Here is a 24,849-nt window from a genome sequence, read left to right on the forward strand (position 1 = left end):
AGAATACAATCTATTACTATCTGTTGTCAGCCATGTCAGGAGAGGCCGACTGTAGGACAGGGGAATACAATCTATTACTATCTGTTATCAGCCATGTCAGGAGAGGAGAGGCCGACTGTAGGACAGGGGAATACAATCTATTACTATCTGGTATCAGCCATGTCAGGAGAGGAGAGGCCGACTGTAGGACAGGGGAATACAATCTATTACTATCTGTTATCAGCCATGTCAGGAGAGGAGAGGCCGACTGTAGGACAGGAGAATACAATCTATTACTATCTGTTATCAGCCATGTCAGGAGAGGCCGACTGTAGGACAGGGGAATACAATCTATTACTATCTGTTATCAGCCATGTCAGGAGAGGCCGACTGTAGGACAGGGGAATACAATCTATTACTATCTGTTATCAGCCATGTCAGGAGAGGCCGACTGTAGGACAGGGGAATACAATCTATTACTATCTGTTATCAGCCATGTCAGGAGGGGAGAGGCCGACTGTAGGACAGGGGAATACAATCTATTACTATCTGTTATCAGCCATGTCAGGAGATGAGAGGACGACTGTAGGACAGGGGAATACAATCTATTACTATCTGTTATCAGCCATGTCAGGAGAGGCCGACTGTAGGACAGGGGAATACAATCTATTACTATCTGTTATCAGCCATGTCAGGAGAGGAGAGGCCGACTGTAGGACAGGGGAATACAATCTATTACTATCTGTTATCAGCCATGTCAGGAGAGGCCGACTGTAGGACAGGGGAATACAATCTATTACTATCTGTTATCAGCCATGTCAGGAGAGGCCGACTGTAGGACAGGGGAATACAATCTATTACTATCTGTTATCAGCCATGTCAGGAGAGGAGAGGCCGACTGTAGGACAGGAGAATACAATCTATTACTATCTGTTATCAGCCATGTCAGGAGAGGCCGACTGTAGGACAGGGGAATACAATCTATTACTATCTGTTATCAGCCATGTCAGGAGAGGCCGACTGTAGGACAGGGGAATACAATCTATTACTATCTGTTATCAGCCATGTCAGGAGAGGCCGACTGTAGGACAGGGGAATACAATCTATTACTATCTGTTATCAGCCATGTCAGGAGGGGAGAGGCCGACTGTAGGACAGGGGAATACAATCTATTACTATCTGTTATCAGCCATGTCAGGAGATGAGAGGACGACTGTAGGACAGGGGAATACAATCTATTACTATCTGTTATCAGCCATGTCAGGAGAGGCCGACTGTAGGACAGGGGAATACAATCTATTACTATCTGTTATCAGCCATGTCAGGAGAGGAGAGGCCGACTGTAGGACAGGGGAATACAATCTATTACTATCTGTTATCAGCCATGTCAGGAGAGGCCGACTGTAGGACAGGGGAATACAATCTATTACTATCTGTTATCAGCCATGTCAGGAGAGGCCGACTGTAGGACAGGGGAATACAATCTATTACTATCTGTTATCAGCCATGTCAGGAGAGGAGAGGCCGACTGTAGGACAGGGGAATACAATCTATTACTATCTGTTATCAGCCATGTCAGGAGAGGCCGACTGTAGGACAGGGGAATACAATCTATTACTATCTGTTATCAGCCATGTCAGGAGGGGAGAGGCCGACTGTAGGACAGGAGAATACAATCTATTACTATCTGTTATCAGCCATGTCAGGAGGGGAGAGGCCGACTGTAGGACAGGAGAATACAATCTATTACTATCTGTTATCAGCCATGTCAGGAGAGGCCGACTGTAGGACAGGGGAATACAATCTATTATTCTGTACTATCAGGTGCTATTAGGTACAAATCCTTTAAGCTCCTACCTGAGCTAGGCGGCGTAGGAGAAGTTCAGAAGATGAGCGACTCCAGTCAAGGAAGATGTCGGGGACCAGCGTGACCGTCATCTCCAGGACCCGTAAGAGACTGACTGACAAGTCAAAGCAGGTGGCACAAACTTTTAGCTGCCGGCTGTCAACAAAGTTCCTCTCTAGACGCTCGGCAGCCTGTTGGATCTGCAGGGAGGGCGGAGTTCAGAACCAAAAAAAACAGACAACGCAGCCCCTAGAGATCCCACCTTCATTGCTCCCATCCTCACCTCCTGAATCATCCCTATAAACTCAGAGAACGCCCAGTTCAGCTGGTTCAGGACACTGTTTAGGAAGCTTGATGCCAGTTCTGGGTCCCCTCGGAGTAACTCAGCCATGTGACTCTGCAGCAACGTGGACGGGCAAGGCTCTGCAAAGTACCGAGACATCATGAGAGACACGCTAAGCACACGGGACACATCATACACCCCGGTCTGGGATATCCTCACATACTCTGCAGGCTGGGAAGGTTGGCATCCTCTGGCTTGGTCTTCAGGAGGTGCGGGAGTCTTGTGTATCTGTAACCAAAACCACAGCCCTACAGGGGCCACACAGGGAAATAAAAGAGCCAAAAATAAGAGCACAACATACTGCCCCCCCAAACCCCTCGCTCCAAACCTCCCTCAACTCACTCTCCAGAGTCTGACAAGGATCCAGTTGGTCTGAGCCCACGGCCGCTGCTCATACGGCGCCAGGAGATTCTTCATCATACTGATCTGCCTAGAGAGACGGCGCCTGTCACTGACAGGTACAACCCAAATATGGACAAGACATGGAGGAGCAAATACAGACCCCAGGCCAAAAGACATCAACCCAAACCAGTCAGAGAGATAGGAACCAGACTCACTGCTCCTCGGAGATGCGCTCCACGGCCCGCAGTGAGTGCGGGTAACAAACATAGCTCGCCAGCGCCTGCATCAGGGAGTCCTTAATGTCTGAAACCAGAAAACTAGAGATCAGAATCGTGGGGTGGAGGACAGGTAAACAGTCAGAAGCCAGGAACCCACACTCACCTGTACCCACAATGCGGGGATCAGCAAAGTGCTTGGCCAAGATGGCCGCCAGGCGTGTCAATGTCTCCTCATAACCTACAGAAAAACATCACATGGTGTAAACCAAAAACTAAAACTTAACATTGGTGTATAGGACCAACAAAGTCCCAGCTGGAAAATCCAATATTATACTCCAGAGCTGCGCTCACTATTCTGCTGGTGCAGTCACTGTGTACATACATTACATTACTTATCCTGTATTATACCCCAGAGCTGCGCTCACTATTCTGCTGGTGCAGTCACTGTGTACATACATTACATTACTTATCCAGTATTATACTCCAGAGCTGCGCTCACTATTCTGCTGGTGCAGTCACTGTGTACATACATTACATTACTTATCCTGTATTATACTCCAGAGCTGCGCTCACTATTCTGCTGGTGCAGTCACTGTGTACATACATTACATTACTTATCCTGTATTATACTCCAGAGCTGCGCTCACTATTCTGCTGGTGCAGTCACTGTGTACATACATTACATTACTTATCCTGTATTATACTCCAGAGCAGCGCTCACTATTCTGCTGGTGCAGTCACTGTGTACATACATCACATTACTTATCCTGTATTATACTCCAGAGCTGCGCTCACTATTCTGCTGGTACAGTCACTGTGTACATACATCACATTACTTATCCTGTATTATACTCCAGAGCTGCGCTCACTATTCTGCTGGTGCAGTCACTGTGTACATACATCACATTACTTATCCTGTATTATACTCCAGAGCTGCGCTCACTATTCTGCTGGTGCAGTCACTGTGTACATACATTACATTACTTACCCTGTATTATACTCCAGAGCTGCGCTCACTATTCTGCTGGTACAGTCACTGTGTACATACATTACATTACTTATCCTGTATTATACTCCAGAGCTGCGCTCACTATTCTGCTGGTACAGTCACTGTGTACATACATTACATTACTTATCCTGTATTATACTCCAGAGCTGCGCTCACTATTCTGCTGGTACAATCACTGTGTATATACATTACATTACTTATCCTGTATTATACTCCAGAGCTGCGCTCACTATTCTGCTGGTACAGTCACTGTGTACATACATTACTTATCCTGTATTATACCCCAAAGCTGCGCTCACTATTCTGCTGGTGCAGTCACTGTGTACATACATTACATTACTTATCCTGTATTATACTCCAGAGCTGCGCTCACTATTCTGCTGGTACAGTCACTGTGTACATACATTACATTACTTATCCAGTATTATACTCCACAGCTGCGCTCACTATTCTGCTGGTACAGTCACTGTGTACATACATTACATTACTTATCCTGTATTATACTCCAGAGCTGCGCTCACTATTCTGCTGGTACAGTCACTGTGTACATACATTACATTACTTATCCTGTATTATACTCCAGAGCTGCGCTCACTATTCTGCTGGTGCAGTCACTGTGTACATACATTACATTACTTATCCTGTATTATACTCCAGAGCTGCGCTCACTATTCTGCTGGTACAGTCACTGTGTACATACATTACATTACTTCTCCTGTATTATACTCCAGAGCTGCGCTCACTATTCTGCTGGTGCAGTCACTGTGTACATACATTACATTACTTCTCCTGTATTATACTCCACAGCTGCGCTCACTATTCTGCTGGTACAGTCACTGCGTACATACATTACATTACTTATCCTGTATTATACTCCACAGCTGCGCTCACTATTCTGCTGGTACAGTCACTGTGTACATACATTACATTACTTATCCTGTATTATACTCCAGAGCTGCGCTCACTATTCTGCTGGTACAGTCACTGTGTACATACATTACATTACTTATCCTGTATTATACTCCAGAGCTGCGCTCACTATTCTGCTGGTGCAGTCACTGTGTACATACATTACATTACTTATCCTGTATTATACTCCAGAGCTGCGCTCACTATTCTGCTGGTGCAGTCACTGTGTACATACATTACATTACTTATCCTGTATTATACTCCAGAGCTGCGCTCACTATTCTGCTGGTGCAGTCACTGTGTACATACATTACATTACTTCTCCTGTATTATACCCCAGAGCTGCGCTCACTATTCTGCTGGTGCAGTCACTGTGTACATACATTACATTACTTATCCTGTATTATACTCCAGAGCTCCGCTCACTATTCTGCTGGTGCAGTCACTGTGTACATACATTACATTACTTATCCTGTATTATACTCCAGAGCTGCGCTCACTATTCTGCTGGTCACTGTGTACATACATTACATTACTTATCCTGTACTATACTCCAGAGCTGCGCTCACTATTCTGCCGGTACAGTCACTGTGTACATACATTACATTACTTATCCTGCATTATACTCCAGAGCTGCGCTCACTATTCTGCTGGTGCAGTCACTGTGTACATACATTACATTACTTATCCTGTATTATACTCCAGAGCTGCGCTCACTATTCTGCTGGTGCAGTCACTGTGTACATACATTACATTACTTATCCTGTATTATACTGCAGAGCTGCGCTCACTATTCTGCTGGTACAGTCACTGTGTACATACATTGCATTACTTATCCTGTATTATACTCCAGAGCTGCGCTCACTATTCTGCTGGTACAGTCACTGTGTACATACATTACATTACTTATCCTGTATTATACTCCAGAGCTGCGCTCACTATTCTGCTGGTGCAGTCACTGTGTACATACATTACATATCCTGTATTATACTCCAGAGCTGTGCTCACTATTCTGCTGGTGCAGTCACTGTGTACATACATTACATTACTTATCCTGTATTATACTCCAGTGCTGCGCTCACTATTCTGCTGGTGCAGTCACTGTGTACATACATTACTTATCCTGTATTATACCCCAGAGCTGCGCTCACTATTCTGCTGGTGCAGTCACTGTGTACATACATTACATTACTTATCCTGTATTATACTCCAGAGCTGCGCTCACTATTCTGCTGGTGCAGTCACTGTGTACATACATTACATTACTTATCCTGTATTATACTCCAGAGCTGCGCTCACTATTCTGCTGGTGCAGTCACTGTGTACATACATTACATTACTTATCCTGTATTATACCCCAGAGCTGCGCTCACTATTCTGCTGGTACAGTCACTGTGTACATACATTATATTACTTATCCTGTATTATACTCCAGAGCTGCGCTCACTATTCTGCTGGTACAGTCACTGTGCAGATACATTACATTACTTATCCTGTATTATACTCCAGAGCTGCGCTCACTATTCTGCTGGTGCAGTCACTGTGTACATACATTACATTACTTATCCTGTATTATACTCCAGAGCTGCGCTCACTATTCTGCTGGTGCAGTCACTGTGTACATACATTACATTACTTATCCTGTATTATACTCCAGAGCTGCGCTCACTATTCTGCTGGTGCAGTCACTGTGTACATACATTACATTACTTATCCTGTATTATACCCCAGAGCTGCGCTCACTATTCTGCTGGTGCAGTCACTGTGTACATACATTACTTATCCTGTATTATACTCCAGAGCTGCGCTCACTATTCTGCTGGTGCAGTCACTGTGTACATACATTACATTACTTATCCTGTATTATACTCCAGAGCTGCGCTCACTATTCTGCTGGTGCAGTCACTGTGTACATACATTACATTACTTATCCTGTATTATACTCCAGAGCTGCGCTCACTATTCTGCTGGTGCAGTCACTGTGTACATACATTACATTACTTATCCTGTATTATACCCCAGAGCTGCGCTCACTATTCTGCTGGTACAGTCACTGTGTACATACATTATATTACTTATCCTGTATTATACTCCAGAGCTGCGCTCACTATTCTGCTGGTGCAGTCACTGTGTACATACATTACATTACTTATCCTGTATTATACTCCAGAGCTGCGCTCACTATTCTGCTGGTGCAGTCACTGTGTACATACATTACATTACTTATCCTGTATTATACTCCAGAGCTGCGCTCACTATTCTGCTGGTGCAGTCACTGTGTACATACATTACATTACTTATCCTGTATTATACCCCAGAGCTGCGCTCACTATTCTGCTGGTACAGTCACTGTGTACATACATTATATTACTTATCCTGTATTATACTCCAGAGCTGCGCTCACTATTCTGCTGGTACAGTCACTGTGCAGATACATTACATTACTTATCCTGTATTATACTCCAGAGCTGCGCTCACTATTCTGCTGGTGCAGTCACTGTGTACATACATTACATTACTTATCCTGTATTATACTCCAGAGCTGCGCTCACTATTCTGCTGGTGCAGTCACTGTGTACATACATTACTTATCCTGTATTATACTCCAGAGCTGCGCTCACTATTCTGCTGGTGCAGTCACTGTGTACATACATTACATTACTTATCCTGTATTATACTCCAGAGCTGCGCTCACTATTCTGCTGGTGCAGTCACTGTGTACATACATTACATTACTTATCCTGTATTATACTCCAGAGCTGCGCTCACTATTCTGCTGGTGCAGTCACTGTGTACATACATTACATTACTTATCCTGTATTATACCCCAGAGCTGCGCTCACTATTCTGCTGGTACAGTCACTGTGTACATACATTATATTACTTATCCTGTATTATACTCCAGAGCTGCGCTCACTATTCTGCTGGTACAGTCACTGTGTACATACATTACATTACTTATCCTGTATTATACTCCAGAGCTGCGCTCACTATTCTGCTGGTGCAGTCACTGTGTACATACATTACATTACTTATCCTGTATTATACCCCAGAGCTGCGCTCACTATTCTGCTGGTACAGTCACTGTGTACATACATTACTTATCCTGTATTATACTCCAGAGCTGCGCTCACTATTCTGCTGGTACAGTCACTGTGTACATACATTACATTACTTATCCTGTATTATACTCCAGAGCTGCGCTCACTATTCTGCTGGTACAGTCACTGTGTACATACATTACATTACTTATCCTGTATTATACTCCAGAGCTGCGCTCACTATTCTGCTGGTACAGTCACTGTGTACATACATTACATTACTTATCCTGTGTTATACTCCAGAGCTGCGCTCACTATTCTGCTGGTGCAGTCACTGTGTACATACATTACATTACTTATCCTGTATTATACTCCAGAGCTGCGCTCACTATTCTGCTGGTGCAGTCACTGTGTACATACATTACATTACTTATCCTGTATTATACCCCAGAGCTGCGCTCACTATTCTGCTGGTACAGTCACTGTGTACATACATTATATTACTTATCCTGTATTATACTCCAGAGCTGCGCTCACTATTCTGCTCTGTGTACATACCAGGAAGCTCCTCCATGCTGCTCACGGGGCTGAAGTAGTTCTTGAGGGCGTTGTAGCTGTTCATGGCGACATTGAGGTAGAATTCGGGCATGAATGCGAGCAGTGCTGCGGTGCGATCGGCGTGCTCTATGGTCCGCAGACAGACTTGCAGTATCCAGTATATATCCTGCATCTTCTCCTGCGGATACAGGACACGCTGAGATTTATCATTCATGTTCCGGGTCAGTTTTATGCACCTTGTACTTTGCTGCTCTACCACCTGCAGCCACCGGGGGTGCTCTATTCTGGTGTAATATACCTGTGAGGCTCCCGAGGATATTTTGCCCCCAGGGCGGCCGTTACCTTGGAGTAGATGGTGACGTTGATCCAGGCCAGGCGGCGGCTCAGGTGGTTCAACTTCTCTAGGAACACTTGCTGGCTCTTCAGAAGCTCCTCCAAGATGTCCGGCCTCTGCTCACAGGAGCACAGAGGATTAGGAAGGTAAGTGGCACCCCAGTGTGGGCACCGCCAGGCTCTGTCCCTACTCACCCTCTTGGGGCAGCGCTTTATCTTCTCCTCCGTGTCTTTCAATGCCAAGGCGTACTCATTCACATCATCCGAGATCCCGACCATCTGAGGAATAAGATCTAGTAAGGGAGGGGCTGGCTCTGAGCTGGGGTCAGGGCACGGTGGGGGCGTGGTGCGGCTCTCGGCTGGGGTCGGGGCACGATGGGGGCGTGGCTCTCGGCCGGGGTCGGGGCACGATGGGGGCGTGGCTCTCGGCCGGGGTCGGGGCACGATGGGGGCGTGGCTCTCGGCCGGGGCACGATGGGGGCGTGGCTCTCGGCCGGGGCACGATGGGGGCGTGGCACGATGGGGGCGTGGCGCGGCTCTCGGCCGGGGCACGATGGGGGCGTGGCGCGGCTCTCGGCCGGGGTCGGGGCACGGTGGGGGCATGGCGCGGCTCTCAGCTCGGGCCGGACTCACCTTCCCCAGCTGCTGGTGCACGCTCAGGTTATACATCATCACGGCTCCGTCCAGGATCTCGAGCAGAGAGTTCTCGGTGATGGGTAGCTCCGCCTCCTCCGGGGGTCTCCCCAGCAGCAGACCCTCATTCCCATGGTGCCCCTCAACTGCAACAGAGACATGGCCACGGCGCCGCTGCTCATCAGTGAGTAGAATAGAGGCATACTCCCTCCCCAATCTATATCCTGGTCACATCCCCCATTCAGTGCCCTCATGCCCCCGATCACACCCCTCCCCCATTGCTTACTATCATCTTCAGTGCGCTGCTCTACACTGAGGCTCCGCACTTTGACCTTGTCCAGGGCCCCCAGGGGCCGGCGCGGGTTCATCAGACTGACGGCGGCCGTGCTCAGGAATCGGTTGGCTCGCCCCAGTGTAGGTGAGCTCAGCCAGCTGGGCCGGGCCAGTGCCCCACCGATAGCCAGAGCAGCAGAAGCCCGCTAAATGGAGAAGGGTGAGAGAGTGACTGCGGGAAGCAGATGGGTCACCCACGTGGACCCCAAATGTAGCTCCCCCCACCCACCTGGGCCGTGGTACTGGCAGACTCATCTTCCTCCTCCAGGTCATCCATGGTGACCGCCTGCAGCTCCGAGGGGTCAATGACGATGTTGGCCTTGGATGCGAGGTCATCTGAGGAGGAAGCATAAGTAATGAGCAGGCGGCCCTGGACCCCCGCAGATCAGCCACAGGCCCCGCCCTCCACCTCTCCCACCTTTTAGCGTCTTCCGTAGATGAGAGAGAAGACCCCCGAGTCTCTGCAGGTCAAAGTAATCCACCTTCCCATTGTAGAAGAGCTGGGGTGGCACATAAGCGTCTGTGGGGGCAGGGACAGGGTGAGGACTCAACAAATGGAAGCCAGCACCCCCAAAAGACACACCCCAAATCTCACCGCACCCTCGCTGCACAGCGCCGACACACTGCGGATCTGGTACTCATCCCAGCAGGACCGGAGGGCGGTGATCAGACGGTGCAGGAAGCAAACCATGTACTCGGGGGGGCAAAGGACCGTGGGGTTCTGAGGAACAAACAAGAATGACACCCCCGAAAATAGACCGACACCACCGAGAGCTAAGAACTGTCCCCCAATAATAGACCGACACCACCGAGAGCACAGAACTGACCCCCGATAATAGACCGACACCACCGAGAGCACAGAACTGACCCCCGATAATAGACCGACACCACCGAGAGCTAAGAACTGTCCCCCAATAATAGACCGACACCACCGAGAGCACAGAACTGACCCCCGATAATAGACCGACACCACCGAGAGCACAGAACTGACCCCCGATAATAGACAGAGACCACCGAGAGCACAGAACTGCCCCCAATAATAGACCGAGACCACCGAGAGCACAGAACTGCCCCCAATAATAGACCGAGACCACCGAGAGCACAGAACTGACCCCCAATAATAGACCGACACCACCGAGAGCACAGAACTGCCCCCCGATAATAGACCGAGACCACCGAGAGCACAGAACTGACCCCCAATAATAAACCGACACCACCGAGAGCACAGAACTGCCCCCCAATAATAGACCGACACCACCGAGAGCACAGAACTGACCCCCGATAATAGACCGAGACCACCGAGAGCTAAGAACTGCCCCCGATAATAGACAGACACCACCGAGAGCACAGAACTGACCCCCAATAATAGACCGACACCACCGAGAGCACAGAACTGACCCCCGATAATAGACCGACACCACCGAGAGCACAGAACTGTCCCCCGATAATAGACAGAGACCACCGAGAGCACAGAACTGACCCCCGATAATAGACCGACACCACCGAGAGCACAGAACTGACCCCCGATAATAGACCGACGCCACCGAGAGCACAGAACTGCCCCCCAATAATAGACCGACACCACCGAGAGCACAGAACTGACCCCCGATAATAGACAGAGACCACCGAGAGCACAGAACTGACCCCCGATAATAGACAGAGACCACCGAGAGCTAAGAACTGCCCCCGATAATAGACAGACACCACCGAGAGCACAGAACTGCCCCCCAATAATAGACCGACACCACCGAGAGCTAAGAACTGTCCCCCAATAATAGACCGACACCACCGAGAGCACAGAACTGACCCCCGATAATAGACCGACACCACCGAGAGCACAGAACTGCCCCCGATAATAGACAGAGACCACCGAGAGCACAGAACTGCCCCCAATAATAGACAGAGACCACCGAGAGCACAGAACTGACCCCCAATAATAGACCGACACCACCGAGAGCACAGAACTGCCCCCCAATAATAGACCGACACCACCGAGAGCACAGAACTGACCCCCAATAACAGACCGACACCACCGAGAGCACAGAACTGCCCCCCGATAATAGACCGACACCACCGAGAGCACAGAACTGCCCCCCGATAATAGACCGACACCACCGAGAGCACAGAACTGCCCCCCAATAATAGACAGACACCACCGAGAGCACAGAACTGACCCCCGATAATAGACAGACACCACCGAGAGCACAGAACTGACCCCCGATAATAGACCGACACCACCGAGAGCACAGAACTGACCCCCGATAATCGACCGACACCACCGAGAGCACAGAACTGACCCCCGATAATAGACCGACACCACCGAGAGCACAGAACTGCCCCCAATAATAGACCGACACCACCGAGAGCACAGAACTGACCCCCGATAATAGACCGACACCACCGAGCACAGAACTACCCCCCAATAATAGACCGACACCACCGAGAGCACAGAACTGACCCCCGATAATAGACCGACACCACCGAGAGCACAGAACTGCCCCCCAATAATAGACAGACGCCACCGAGAGCACAGAACTGACCCCCAATAATAGACCGACACCACCGAGAGCACAGAACTGACCCCCAATAATAGACCGACACCACCGAGAGCACAGAACTGACCCCCGATAATAGACCGACACCACCGAGCACAGAACTACCCCCAATAATAGACCGACGCCACCGAGAGCACAGAACTGCCCCCCGATAATAGACAGAGACCACCGAGAGCTAAGAACTGACCCCCAATAATAGACCGACACCACCGAGAGCACAGAACTGCCCCCGATAATAGACAGACACCACCGAGAGCACAGAACTGACCCCCAATAATAGACCGACACCACCGAGAGCACAGAACTGACCCCCGATAATAGACCGACACCACCGAGAGCACAGAACTGCCCCCCAATAATAGACAGACGCCACCGAGAGCACAGAACTGACCCCCAATAATAGACCGACACCACCGAGAGCACAGAACTGACCCCCGATAATAGACCGACACCACCGAGAGCACAGAACTGCCCCCCAATAATAGACAGACGCCACCGAGAGCACAGAACTGACCCCCGATAATAGACAGAGACCACCGAGAGCTAAGAACTGACCCCCAATAATAGACCGACGCCACCGAGAGCACAGAACTGACCCCCGATAATAGACAGAGACCACCGAGAGCTAAGAACTGACCCCCAATAATAGACCGACACCACCGAGAGCACAGAACTGCCCCCCGATAATAGACCGACACCACCGAGAGCACAGAACTGACCCCCGATAATAGACAGACACCACCGAGAGCACAGAACTGCCCCCCGATAATAGACCGACACCACCGAGAGCACAGAACTGACCCCCAATAATAGACAGAGACCACCGAGAGCTAAGAACTGACCCCCAATAATAGACCGACACCACCGAGAGCACAGAACTGTCCCCCAATAATAGACCGACACCACCGAGAGCACAGAACTGCCCCCCGATAATAGACAGAGACCACCGAGAGCACAGAACTGACCCCCAATAATAGACCGACGCCACCGAGAGCACAGAACTGCCCCCAATAATAGACCGACACCACCGAGAGCTAAGAACTGTCCCCCAATAATAGACCGACACCACCGAGAGCACAGAACTGCCCCCCGATAATAGACAGAGACCACCGAGAGCACAGAACTGCCCCCCGATAATAGACAGAGACCACCGAGAGCACAGAACTGCCCCCCAATAATAGACCGACACCACCGAGAGCACAGAACTGCCCCCCGATAATAGACCGACACCACCGAGAGCTAAGAACTGACCCCCGATAACAGACCGACACCACCGAGAGCTAAGAACTGACCCCCAATAATAGACCGACACCACCGAGAGCACAGAACTGACCCCCAATAATAGACCGACACCACCGAGAGCACAGAACTGCCCCCAATAATAGACAGAGACCACCGAGAGCACAGAACTGACCCCCGATAACAGACCGACACCACCGAGAGCACAGAACTGACCCCCAATAATAGACAGAGACCACCGAGAGCACAGAACTGCCCCCCAATAACAGACCGACACCACCGAGAGCACAGAACTGTCCCCCAATAATAGACCGACACCACCGAGAGCACAGAACTGCCCCCCGATAATAGACCGACACCACCGAGAGCACAGAACTGCCCCCAATAATAGACCGACACCACCGAGAGCACAGAACTGCCCCCCGATAATAGACCGACACCACCGAGAGCACAGAACTGACCCCCAATAATAGACCGACACCACCGAGAGCACAGAACTGCCCCCCGATAATAGACCGACACCACCGAGAGCACAGAACTGCCCCCAATAATAGACCGACACCACCGAGAGCACAGAACTGCCCCCAATAATAGACCGACACCACCGAGAGCACAGAACTGCCCCCCGATAATAGACCGACACCACCGAGAGCACAGAACTGACCCCCAATAATAGACCGACACCACCGAGAGCACAGAACTGCCCCCCGATAATAGACCGACACCACCGAGAGCACAGAACTGCCCCCAATAATAGACCGACACCACCGAGAGCACAGAACTGCCCCCAATAATAGACCGACACCACCGAGAGCACAGAACTGCCCCCCGATAATAGACCGACACCACCGAGAGCACAGAACTGACCCCCGATAATAGACCGACACCACCGAGAGCACAGAACTGACCCCCGATAATAGACCGACACCACCGAGAGCACAGAACTGCCCCCGATAATAGACCGACACCACCGAGAGCACAGAACTGCCCCCCGATAATAGACCGACACCACCGAGAGCACAGAACTGCCCCCAATAATAGACAGAGACCACCGAGAGCACAGAACTGCCCCCCGATAATAGACCGACACCACCGAGAGCACAGAACTGCCCCCAATAATAGACCGACACCACCGAGAGCTAAGAACTGCCCCCAATAATAGACTGACACCACCGAGAGCACAGAACTGACCCCCGATAATAGACCGACACCACCGAGAGCTAAGAACTGTCCCCCAATAATAGACCGACACCACCGAGAGCACAGAACTGACCCCCGATAATAGACAGACGCCACCGAGAGCACAGAACTGCCCCCCAATAATAGACAGACGCCACCGAGAGCACAGAACTGACCCCCAATAATAGACCGACACCACCGAGAGCACAGAACTGACCCCCGATAATAGACCGACACCACCGAGAGCACAGAACTGCCCCCCAATAATAGACAGACGCCACCGAGAGCACAGAACTGACCCCCGATAATAGACAGAGACCACCGAGAGCTAAGAACTGACCCCCAATAATAGACCGACGCCACCGAGAGCACAGAACTGACCCCCGATAATAGACAGAGACCACCGAGAGCTAAGAACTGACCCCCAATAATAGACCGACACCACCGAGAGCACAGAACTGCCCCCCGATAATAGACCGACACCACCGAGAGCACAGAACTGACCCCCAATAATAGACAGAGACCACCGAGAGCTAAGAACTGACCCCCAATAATAGACCGACACCACCGAGAGCACAGAACTGTCCCCCAATAATAGACCGACACCACCGAGAGCACAGAACTGCCCCCCGATAATAGACAGAGACCACCGAGAGCACAGAACTGACCCCCAATAATAGACCGACGCCACCGAGAGCACAGAACTGCCCCCAATAATAGACCGACACCACCGAGAGCTAAGAACTGTCCCCCAATAATAGACCGACACCACCGAGAGCACAGAACTGCCCCCCGATAATAGACAGAGACCACCGAGAGCACAGAACTGCCCCCCGATAATAGACAGAGACCACCGAGAGCACAGAACTGCCCCCCAATAATAGACCGACACCACCGAGAGCACAGAACTGCCCCCCGATAATAGACCGACACCACCGAGAGCTAAGAACTGACCCCCGATAACAGACCGACACCACCGAGAGCTAAGAACTGACCCCCAATAATAGACCGACACCACCGAGAGCACAGAACTGACCCCCAATAATAGACCGACACCACCGAGAGCACAGAACTGCCCCCAATAATAGACAGAGACCACCGAGAGCACAGAACTGACCCCCGATAACAGACCGACACCACCGAGAGCACAGAACTGACCCCCAATAATAGACAGAGACCACCGAGAGCACAGAACTGCCCCCCAATAACAGACCGACACCACCGAGAGCACAGAACTGTCCCCCAATAATAGACCGACACCACCGAGAGCACAGAACTGCCCCCCGATAATAGACCGACACCACCGAGAGCACAGAACTGCCCCCAATAATAGACCGACACCACCGAGAGCACAGAACTGCCCCCCGATAATAGACCGACACCACCGAGAGCACAGAACTGACCCCCAATAATAGACCGACACCACCGAGAGCACAGAACTGCCCCCCGATAATAGACCGACACCACCGAGAGCACAGAACTGCCCCCAATAATAGACCGACACCACCGAGAGCACAGAACTGCCCCCAATAATAGACCGACACCACCGAGAGCACAGAACTGCCCCCCGATAATAGACCGACACCACCGAGAGCACAGAACTGACCCCCAATAATAGACCGACACCACCGAGAGCACAGAACTGCCCCCCGATAATAGACCGACACCACCGAGAGCACAGAACTGCCCCCAATAATAGACCGACACCACCGAGAGCACAGAACTGTCCCCCAATAATAGACCGACACCACCGAGAGCACAGAACTGCCCCCCGATAATAGACCGACACCACCGAGAGCACAGAACTGCCCCCAATAATAGACAGAGACCACCGAGAGCACAGAACTGCCCCCCGATAATAGACCGACACCACCGAGAGCACAGAACTGACCCCCAATAATAGACCGACACCACCGAGAGCACAGAACTGACCCCCGATAATAGACCGACACCACCGAGAGCACAGAACTGCCCCCAATAATAGACAGAGACCACCGAGAGCTAAGAACTGACCCCCAATAATAGACCGACACCACCGAGAGCACAGAACTGACCCCCGATAATAGACCGACACCACCGAGAGCACAGAACTGCCCCCAATAATAGACCGACACCACCGAGAGCTAAGAACTGCCCCCCGATAATAGACCGACACCACCGAGAGCACAGAACTGACCCCCGATAATAGACCGACACCACCGAGAGCACAGAACTGCCCCCGATAATAGACCGAGACCACCGAGAGCACAGAACTGACCCCCAATAATAGACCGACACCACCGAGAGCACAGAACTGACCCCCAATAATAGACCGACACCACCGAGAGCACAGAACTGACCCCCAATAATAGACCGACACCACCGAGAGCACAGAACTGACCCCCAATAATAGACCGACACCACCGAGAGCACAGAACTGACCCCCAATAATAGACCGACACCACCGAGAGCACAGAACTGCCCCCCGATAATAGACCGACACCACCGAGAGCTAAGAACTGCCCCCCGATAATAGACCGACACCACCGAGAGCACAGAACTGACCCCCGATAACAGACCGACACCACCGAGAGCACAGAACTGACCCCCGATAATAGACCGACACCACCGAGAGCACAGAACTGCCCCCGATAATAGACCGACACCACCGAGAGCACAGAACTGACCCCCAATAATAGACCGACGCCACCGAGAGCACAGAACTGACCCCCGATAATAGACCGACACCACCGAGAGCACAGAACTGACCCCCGATAATAGACCGACACCACCGAGAGCACAGAACTGACCCCCGATAATAGACCGACACCACCGAGAGCACAGAACTGACCCCCGATAATAGACCGACACCACCGAGAGCACAGAACTGACCCCCAATAATAGACCGACACCACCGAGAGCTAAGAACTGCCCCCAATAATAGACCGACACCACCGAGAGCACAGAACTGACCCCCGATAATAGACCGACGCCACCGAGAGCACAGAACTGACCCCCGATAATAGACCGACACCACCGAGAGCACAGAACTGACCCCCAATAATAGACCGACGCCACCGAGAGCACAGAACTGACCCCCGATAATAGACCGACACCACCGAGAGCACAGAACTGACCCCCAATAATAGACCGACGCCACCGAGAGCACAGAACTGCCCCCAATAATAGACAGACGCCACCGAGAGCACAGAACTGCCCCCAATAATAGACCGACACCACCGAGAGCACAGAACTGACCCCCGATAATAGACCGACACCACCGAGAGCACAGAACTGCCCCCCGATAATAGACAGACACCACCGAGAGCACAGAACTGCCCCCCGATAATAGACCGACACCACCGAGAGCACAGAACTGACCCCCGATAATAGACCGACACCACCGAGAGCACAGAACTGACCCCCGATAATAGACCGACACCACCGAGAGCACAGAACTGACCCCCAATAATAGACCGACGCCACCGAGAGCACAGAACTGACCCCCGATAATAGACCGACACCACCGAGAGCACAGAACTGACCCCCAATAATAGACCGACGCCACCGAGAGCACAGAACTGCCCCCAATAATAGACCGACACCACCGAGAGCACAGAACTGACCCCCAATAATAGACCGACACCACCGAGAGCACAGAACTGCCCCCAATAATAGACCGACACCACCGAGAGCACAGAACTGACCCCCAATAATAGACCGACACCACCGAGAGCACAGAACTGACCCCCAATAATAGACCGACACCACCGAGAGCTAAGAACTGCCCCCAATAATAGACCGACACCACCGAGAGCACAGAACTGACCCCCGATAATAGACCGACACCACCGAGAGCACAGAACTGACCCCCAATAATAGACCGACGCCACCGAGAGCACAGAACTGACCCCCGATAATAGACCGACACCACCGAGAGCACAGAACTGACCCCCAATAATAGACCGACGCCACCGAGAGCACAGAACTGCCCCCAATAATAGACAGACGCCACCGAGAGCACAGAACTGCCCCCAATAATAGACCGACACCACCGAGAGCACAGAACTGCCCCCAATAATAGACAGTCAGCACTGGTCAGTAGGTGGTGGTGTCGCGGCTCGGTCTCGGCCCCGCACTGTCACCCTACATCCGCTGCACTCACCCCACGGTTACTGGCGTTTTCCTGCAGAAACTTCCTGAACTTGTTGAGGAAAATGTAGCGAGAGGCTTCACCCTGCGGAGACATTAACCCTTCAGTGCTCAGCAGATTGGGGGGAGGGGGGGTATTGGGGCAGGCTGTACTCACCCCTCCCTTGTCCTTGTTGTTCAGCAGCAGCCTCAGGATTTGCACCTGCAGCTCTTCCACCACTGAAACACAAGACAAGACACTTACATGGCGGCCTCCGATGCCCCACTGGGTAAGAAGGGGTTAACAGTGCGCGGCTACCTTCGATGCGTTTCTTTAGCCTGATGCAGCCCCGCTCGTACGCCCGCCTGCGCTGCCGCTCCTCGCCGCTCTCCTCTGTCGGTTCTTTGATTTCTCTTCCCTTAAACAGAATAATAATTTACAAAACCGTCAGATCCAAAGATGTGGAAATAAGCGGCTGCGGCCTGTACAGGAGGCGCGAGGCTCCGGCTCACCTCCTTGTTGAAGCGGTGGGGCCACCAAGTGGTAGGAATCAGCTCCTGCAGGCCGGCCTCCTCCACCCGCAGTGGGCTCTTAATGAAGAAGAAGACGACCGAGCGAAGGACATCAAATCTACAAGTCACATGACTAAGGAGAAACCAAGATGGCGGACAGCAGCCAATAAACAGACACAGGTGTGATATATCCAGAGCTACCGCCCCATATCCAGAGCTACCGCCCCATATCCAGAGCTACCGCCCCATATCCAGAGCTACCGCCCCATATCCAGAGCTACCGCCCCATATGCAGAGCTACCGCCCCATATCCAGAGCTAGCGCCCCATATCCAGAGCTAGCGCCCCATATGCAGAGCTACCGCCCCATATCCAGAGCTACCGCCCCATATCCAGAGCTACCTCCCCATATCCAGAGCTACCGCCCCATATCCAGAGCTACCGCCCCATATGCAGAGCTACCGCCCCATATGCAGAGCTACCGCCCCATATCCAGAGCTACCGCCCCATATGCAGAGCTACCGCCCCATATGCAGAGCTAGCGCCCCATATCCAGAGCTAGCGCCCCATATCCAGAGCTAGCGCCCCATATCCAGAGCTACCGCCCCATATCCAGAGCTACCGCCCCATATCCAGAGCTAGCGCCCCACATCCAGAGCTACCGCCCCACATGCAGAGCTACCGCCCCACATCCAGAGCTACCGCCCCACATCCAGAGCTACCTCCCCACATCCAGAGCTACCGCCCCATATCCAGAGCTACCGCCCCATATCCAGAGCTACCTCCCCATATCCAGAGCTACCGCCCCACATGCAGAGCTACCGCCCCACATCCAGAGCTACCGCCCCATATCCAGAGCTACCTCCCCATATCCAGAGCTACCGCCCCATATCCAGAGCTACCGCCCCATATCCAGAGCTACCTCCCCATATCCAGAGCTACCGCCCCATATGCAGAGCTACCTCCCCATATCCAGAGCTACCGCCCCATATCCAGAGCTACCTCCCCATATCCAGAGCTACCGCCCCATATCCAGAGCTACCGCCCCATATGCAGAGCTACCGCCCCATATGCAGAGCTACCGCCCCATATCCAGAGCTACCGCCCCATATCCAGAGCTACCGCCCCATATCCAGAGCTACCGCCCCATATCCAGAGCTACCGCCCCATATCCAGAGCTACCGCCCCATATGCAGAGCTACCTCCCCATATGCAGAGCTACCGCCCCATATCCAGAGCTACCGCCCCATATGCAGATGTACCGCTTCATCCTGTCACATATATACCACCCCATATAAAGATCTACCGTCGCCCCTGCACACACATGTAATACAGTGCACATGACCGGTGGATACAGGACGTTGCTGAGCAGATATTTCCGGGATTTTTCGTGCCGCAGGATGGCGATCGTCAGCCGCAGGTAATGAATCTGTGTGAACAAGCGCCGGTCACTGTGGCTGGAGGAGAAGTGCACAATTAACCCTGCGTGTCACAGACCTACCTGCAGTCCCAGGTCAGGCACTATAGGCGAGAATCGATATGCCCGCAGCAAAGACATCATCAGCTGCTTCAGAAACTCATGGACTTCATAGTCCTGCCGGGACATGTAGGGTTAATTAGAAATGTGAGCCGGCCCGCATTCTCCACCAGAAGGCGGACACTCACCTCCATCAGCAGCCACATGAGGTCCAGGAGGTGCTGAATGAGGGGGTGCTCCCCAACAGCGCCGCCCCCCTCCAGAATCCCAAGAAGGAAGTTCATGAGGACGTCCTCCACCAGGTACACCTTACACTGCGGAGAGAGACAGATCAGGGGGGCCATAAGATGGCGACCCCCCATACCAGGCTACAGGGCGACTTACCATTAGCGGAGAAAAGTGGTTGAATATATGTGCAAGGGTGATGAGGACGGTGGGCTCGCCCTGCAGCTGCCACGTGGCGGGGTCCTTGTCCAGCAACCGTCCCTCCTGCCAGGGGAACCATTACATCAGAGACAGGTTATATACAGAGTAGTCAGTGGAGGGGGGAGCGCGCTGGGTGTCATGTGACCTGACATGGCTCCTCCCCCGAGTTACCTGCAGATCTATGCCGGTGCTTAGGACGTTGCGCAGGTATCCCAGCAGCCTCTGGGCCTTGATCAGGTCTCCTGTGGGCGGGTCTTGTAGGGGTCTGTACCCCTCCACAGGATATGTGAGCGCTATCATTAAGGAATTAGTAACACACCTCACTGCCCCTCCCCCCCCAGCCTTGTCCTGTGGGGGCTGCAGCCATTTTGGTTTTCACCCACCAATGCTTAACTGTTTGGCTGCTGTGTCCACAGAGAAGGATATCGGAGTGGCCGCGAGCCAAAATTAAATGCCACGGACTCCTTGAACGAAAGGCTGATGGCGGGGAAGTAGGCCATGGCGGCCCCGCGGGAGATATCGCTGAAGGCGGGGCCTAGACTGACGCCGTTCCTGCAGAGAGAGGATAGCGGTGAGGGGATGTGTCCAGTTACAGGCGGGACTATCATCAGACTCCGCCCCTCTTACAAGCAGAACGAGATGGATCCTTCATCCAGGTCAATGAGGCAGCTGACGATGTCCCCGGCCGCCCAGGACTGTGAGGAGACAGGACACAGGTCAGACACAGCGCCTGCGTGGCAACCCCTCCCCCACCTACAACGCTCACCTTCCCGTAGTTGGTGGTGGTCACGTTCCATTTACGAACCCTGTTCCCATCGTAGGCGTAAGAATCCGGCGTGTCGCCAACCCCCTCCTGTGTATGGAGAAGGGACACTGTAACCTGTCCCCTGTGCCCCCCCCCCACAGCGCCGGATCACGACTTACCTCCTGGTTGAAGCGGCAGCTCAGGGTGCACCAGCCGATCTGCATGAGGCCCTGCGAGGAGATCAGAACTTCGTACAGCCACCGACCTGCAAGACAAGGCCGAGTAGGACATGCTGGGAGTTGTAGTCTCACTGTATAATGATGGGAGTCGTGGGCGCTCGGCATCCCCTGTCCACACAGCTCACCTTTAAAGACGCAGGTGGTGGCTCTGATGGAGCTGAAGTTACTGTGTCCAATCACCTGCAGGGAGAGATCAGTGTCAGCCGCAGCAGGAGATCAGCAGGGAGGGGCAAGGATGTGTACTCACCCCCAGGAGGTCATCATCCACCAATAACAACCCCTCAAAACCACTGGTGTGATCCAAGACGACTGTGGAGGGTCCGAGACGTCCATCGACACCCAAATCTGAGGCTAAGAAACAAGCAGAGAAGAGATCAATCAAGATCAGAAGTGGTCCTGTCCCCGGAGGAGGGGATTAGAGTGATCAACAAGGGTCAGACTAAGGAAACAGGAATATATATACAAATATGACTATAATCTGAATATAATGCAAAAATCCCCCTAGTGGTGACTGTATAATCTGTATGTAGTGCGCTCCTCCCCCTAGTGGTGACTGTATAATCTGTATCTAGTGAGCTCCCCCTAGTGGTGACTGTATAATCTGTATGTAGTGAGCTCCTCCTAGTGGTGACTGTATAATCTGTATGTAGTGAGCTCCTCCTAGTGGTGACTGTATAATCTGTATGTAGTGAGCTCCCTCTAGTGGTGACTGTATAATCTGTATGTAGTGAGCTCCTCCTAGTGGTGACTGTATAATCTGTATGTAGTGAGCTTCTCCTAGTGGTGACTGTATAATCTGTATGTAGTGAGCTCCCCCTAGTGGTGACTGTATAATCTGTATGAAGTGAGCTCCCCCTAGTGGTGACTGTATAATCTGTATGTAGTGAGCTCCCCCTAGTGGTGACTGTATAATCTGTATGTAGTGAGCTCCTCCTAGTGGTGACTGTATAATCTGTATGTAGTGAGCTCCCCCTAGTGGTGACTGTATATACTGTATGTAGTGAGCTCCTCCTAGTGGTGACTGTATAATCTGTATGTAGTGAGCTCCCTCTAGTGGTGACTGTATAATCTGTATGTAGTGAGCTCCCTCTAGTGGTGACTGTATAATCTGTATGTAGTGAGCTCCCCCTAGTGGTGACTGTATAATCTGTATGTAGTGAGCTCCCCCTAGTGGTGACTGTATAATCTGTATGTAGTGAGCTCCCCCTAGTGGTGACTGTATAATCTGTATGTAGTGAGCGCCCCCTAGTGGTGACTGTATAATCTGTATGTAGTGAGCTCCTCCTAGTGGTGACTGTATAATCTGTATGTAGTGAGCTCCTCCTAGTGGTGACTGTATAATCTGTATGTAGTGAGCTCCCTCTAGTGGTGACTGTATAATCTGTATGTAGTGAGCTCACCCTAGTGGTGACTGTATAATCTGTATGTAGTGAGCTCCCCCTAGTGGTGACTGTATAATCTGTATGAAGTAAACTCCCCCTAGTGGTGACTGTATAATCTGTATGTAGTGAGCTCCCCCTAGTGGTGACTGTATAATCTGTATGTAGTGAGCTCCCCCTAGTGGTGACTGTATAATCTGTATGTAGTGAGCTCCCTCTAGTGGTGACTGTATAATCTGTATGTAGTGAGCACCCCCTAGTGGTGACTGTATATTCTGTATGTAGTGAGCTCCTCCTAGTGGTGACTGTATAATCTGTATGTAGTGAGCTCACCCTAGTGGTGACTGTATATTCTGTATGTAGTGAGCTCCCTCTAGTGGTGACTGTATAATCTGTATGTAGTGAGCTCCCCCTAGTGGTGACTGTATAATCTGTATGTAGTGAGCTCCTCCTAGTGGTGACTGTATAATCTGTATGTAGTGAGCTCCTCCTAGTGGTGACTGTATAATCTGTATGTAGTGAGCTCCCCCTAGTGGTGACTGTATAATCTGTATGAAGTAAGCTCCCCCTAGTGGTGACTGTATAATCTGTATGTAGTGAGCTCCCCCTAGTGGTGACTGTATAATCTGTATGAAGTAAACTCCCCCTAGTGGTGACTGTATAATCTGTATGTAGTGAGCTCCCCCTAGTGGTGACTGTATAATCTGTATGTAGTGAGCTCCCCCTAGTGGTGACTGTATAATCTGTATGTAGTGAGCTCCCTCTAGTGGTGACTGTATAATCTGTATGTAGTGAGCACCCCCTAGTGGTGACTGTATATTCTGTATGTAGTGAGCTCCTCCTAGTGGTGACTGTATAATCTGTATGTAGTGAGCTCACCCTAGTGGTGACTGTATATTCTGTATGTAGTGAGCTCCCTCTAGTGGTGACTGTATAATCTGTATGTAGTGAGCTCCCCCTAGTGGTGACTGTATAATCTGAATGTAGTGAGCTCCTCCTAGTGGTGACTGTATAATCTGTATGTAGTGGCTCCCCCTAGTGGTGACTGTATAATCTGTATGTAGTGAGCTCCTCCTAGTGGTGACTGTATAATCTGTATGTAGTGAGCTCCCTCTAGTGGTGACTGTATAATCTGTATGTAGTGAGCTCCTCCTAGTGGTGACTGTATAATCTGTATGTAGTGAGCTCCCCCTAGTGGTGACTGTATATTCTGTATGTAGTGAGCTCCTCCTAGTGGTGACTGTATAATCTGTATGTAGTGAGCTCCCCCTAGTGGTGACTGTATAATCTGTATGAAGTAAACTCCCCCTAGTGGTGACTGTATATTCTGTATGTAGTGAGCTCCCCCTAGTGGTGACTGTATATTCTGTATGTAGTGAGCTCCCTCTAGTGGTGACTGTATAATCTGTATGTAGTGAGCTCCCCCTAGTGGTGACTGTATAAT

At 51.4% G+C, this 24,849-nt stretch overlaps 1 protein-coding gene across 1 annotated transcript; it reads right to left on the bottom strand.

Moving 5' to 3' along the window:
- Positions 1–1,836: 1,836 nt before the first annotated feature.
- On the bottom strand, positions 1,837–22,377 carry LOC142188407 (E3 ubiquitin-protein ligase RNF123-like; the record flags this gene model as incomplete). Its single annotated transcript, XM_075261824.1, has 29 exons — positions 1,837–2,025; positions 2,109–2,248; positions 2,332–2,416; positions 2,511–2,598; positions 2,726–2,813; positions 2,892–2,966; positions 8,246–8,423; positions 8,588–8,695; positions 8,774–8,857; positions 9,212–9,357; positions 9,498–9,690; positions 9,774–9,880; positions 9,963–10,064; positions 10,145–10,265; positions 18,662–18,733; positions 18,806–18,867; positions 18,947–19,046; positions 19,141–19,258; positions 20,495–20,568; positions 20,641–20,733; positions 20,805–20,930; positions 21,001–21,105; positions 21,214–21,321; positions 21,462–21,594; positions 21,670–21,737; positions 21,809–21,895; positions 21,967–22,052; positions 22,152–22,206; positions 22,274–22,377. Coding segments are annotated over 29 exons (3,095 nt in total), but the record flags the coding sequence as incomplete, so codon positions are not given.
- Positions 22,378–24,849: the final 2,472 nt, after the last annotated feature.

The sequence above is a fragment of the Leptodactylus fuscus genome, unplaced genomic scaffold (genome assembly GCF_031893055.1).
Source record: "Leptodactylus fuscus isolate aLepFus1 unplaced genomic scaffold, aLepFus1.hap2 HAP2_SCAFFOLD_428, whole genome shotgun sequence".
In the NCBI taxonomy this organism is placed as follows: Eukaryota; Metazoa; Chordata; class Amphibia; order Anura; family Leptodactylidae; genus Leptodactylus; species Leptodactylus fuscus.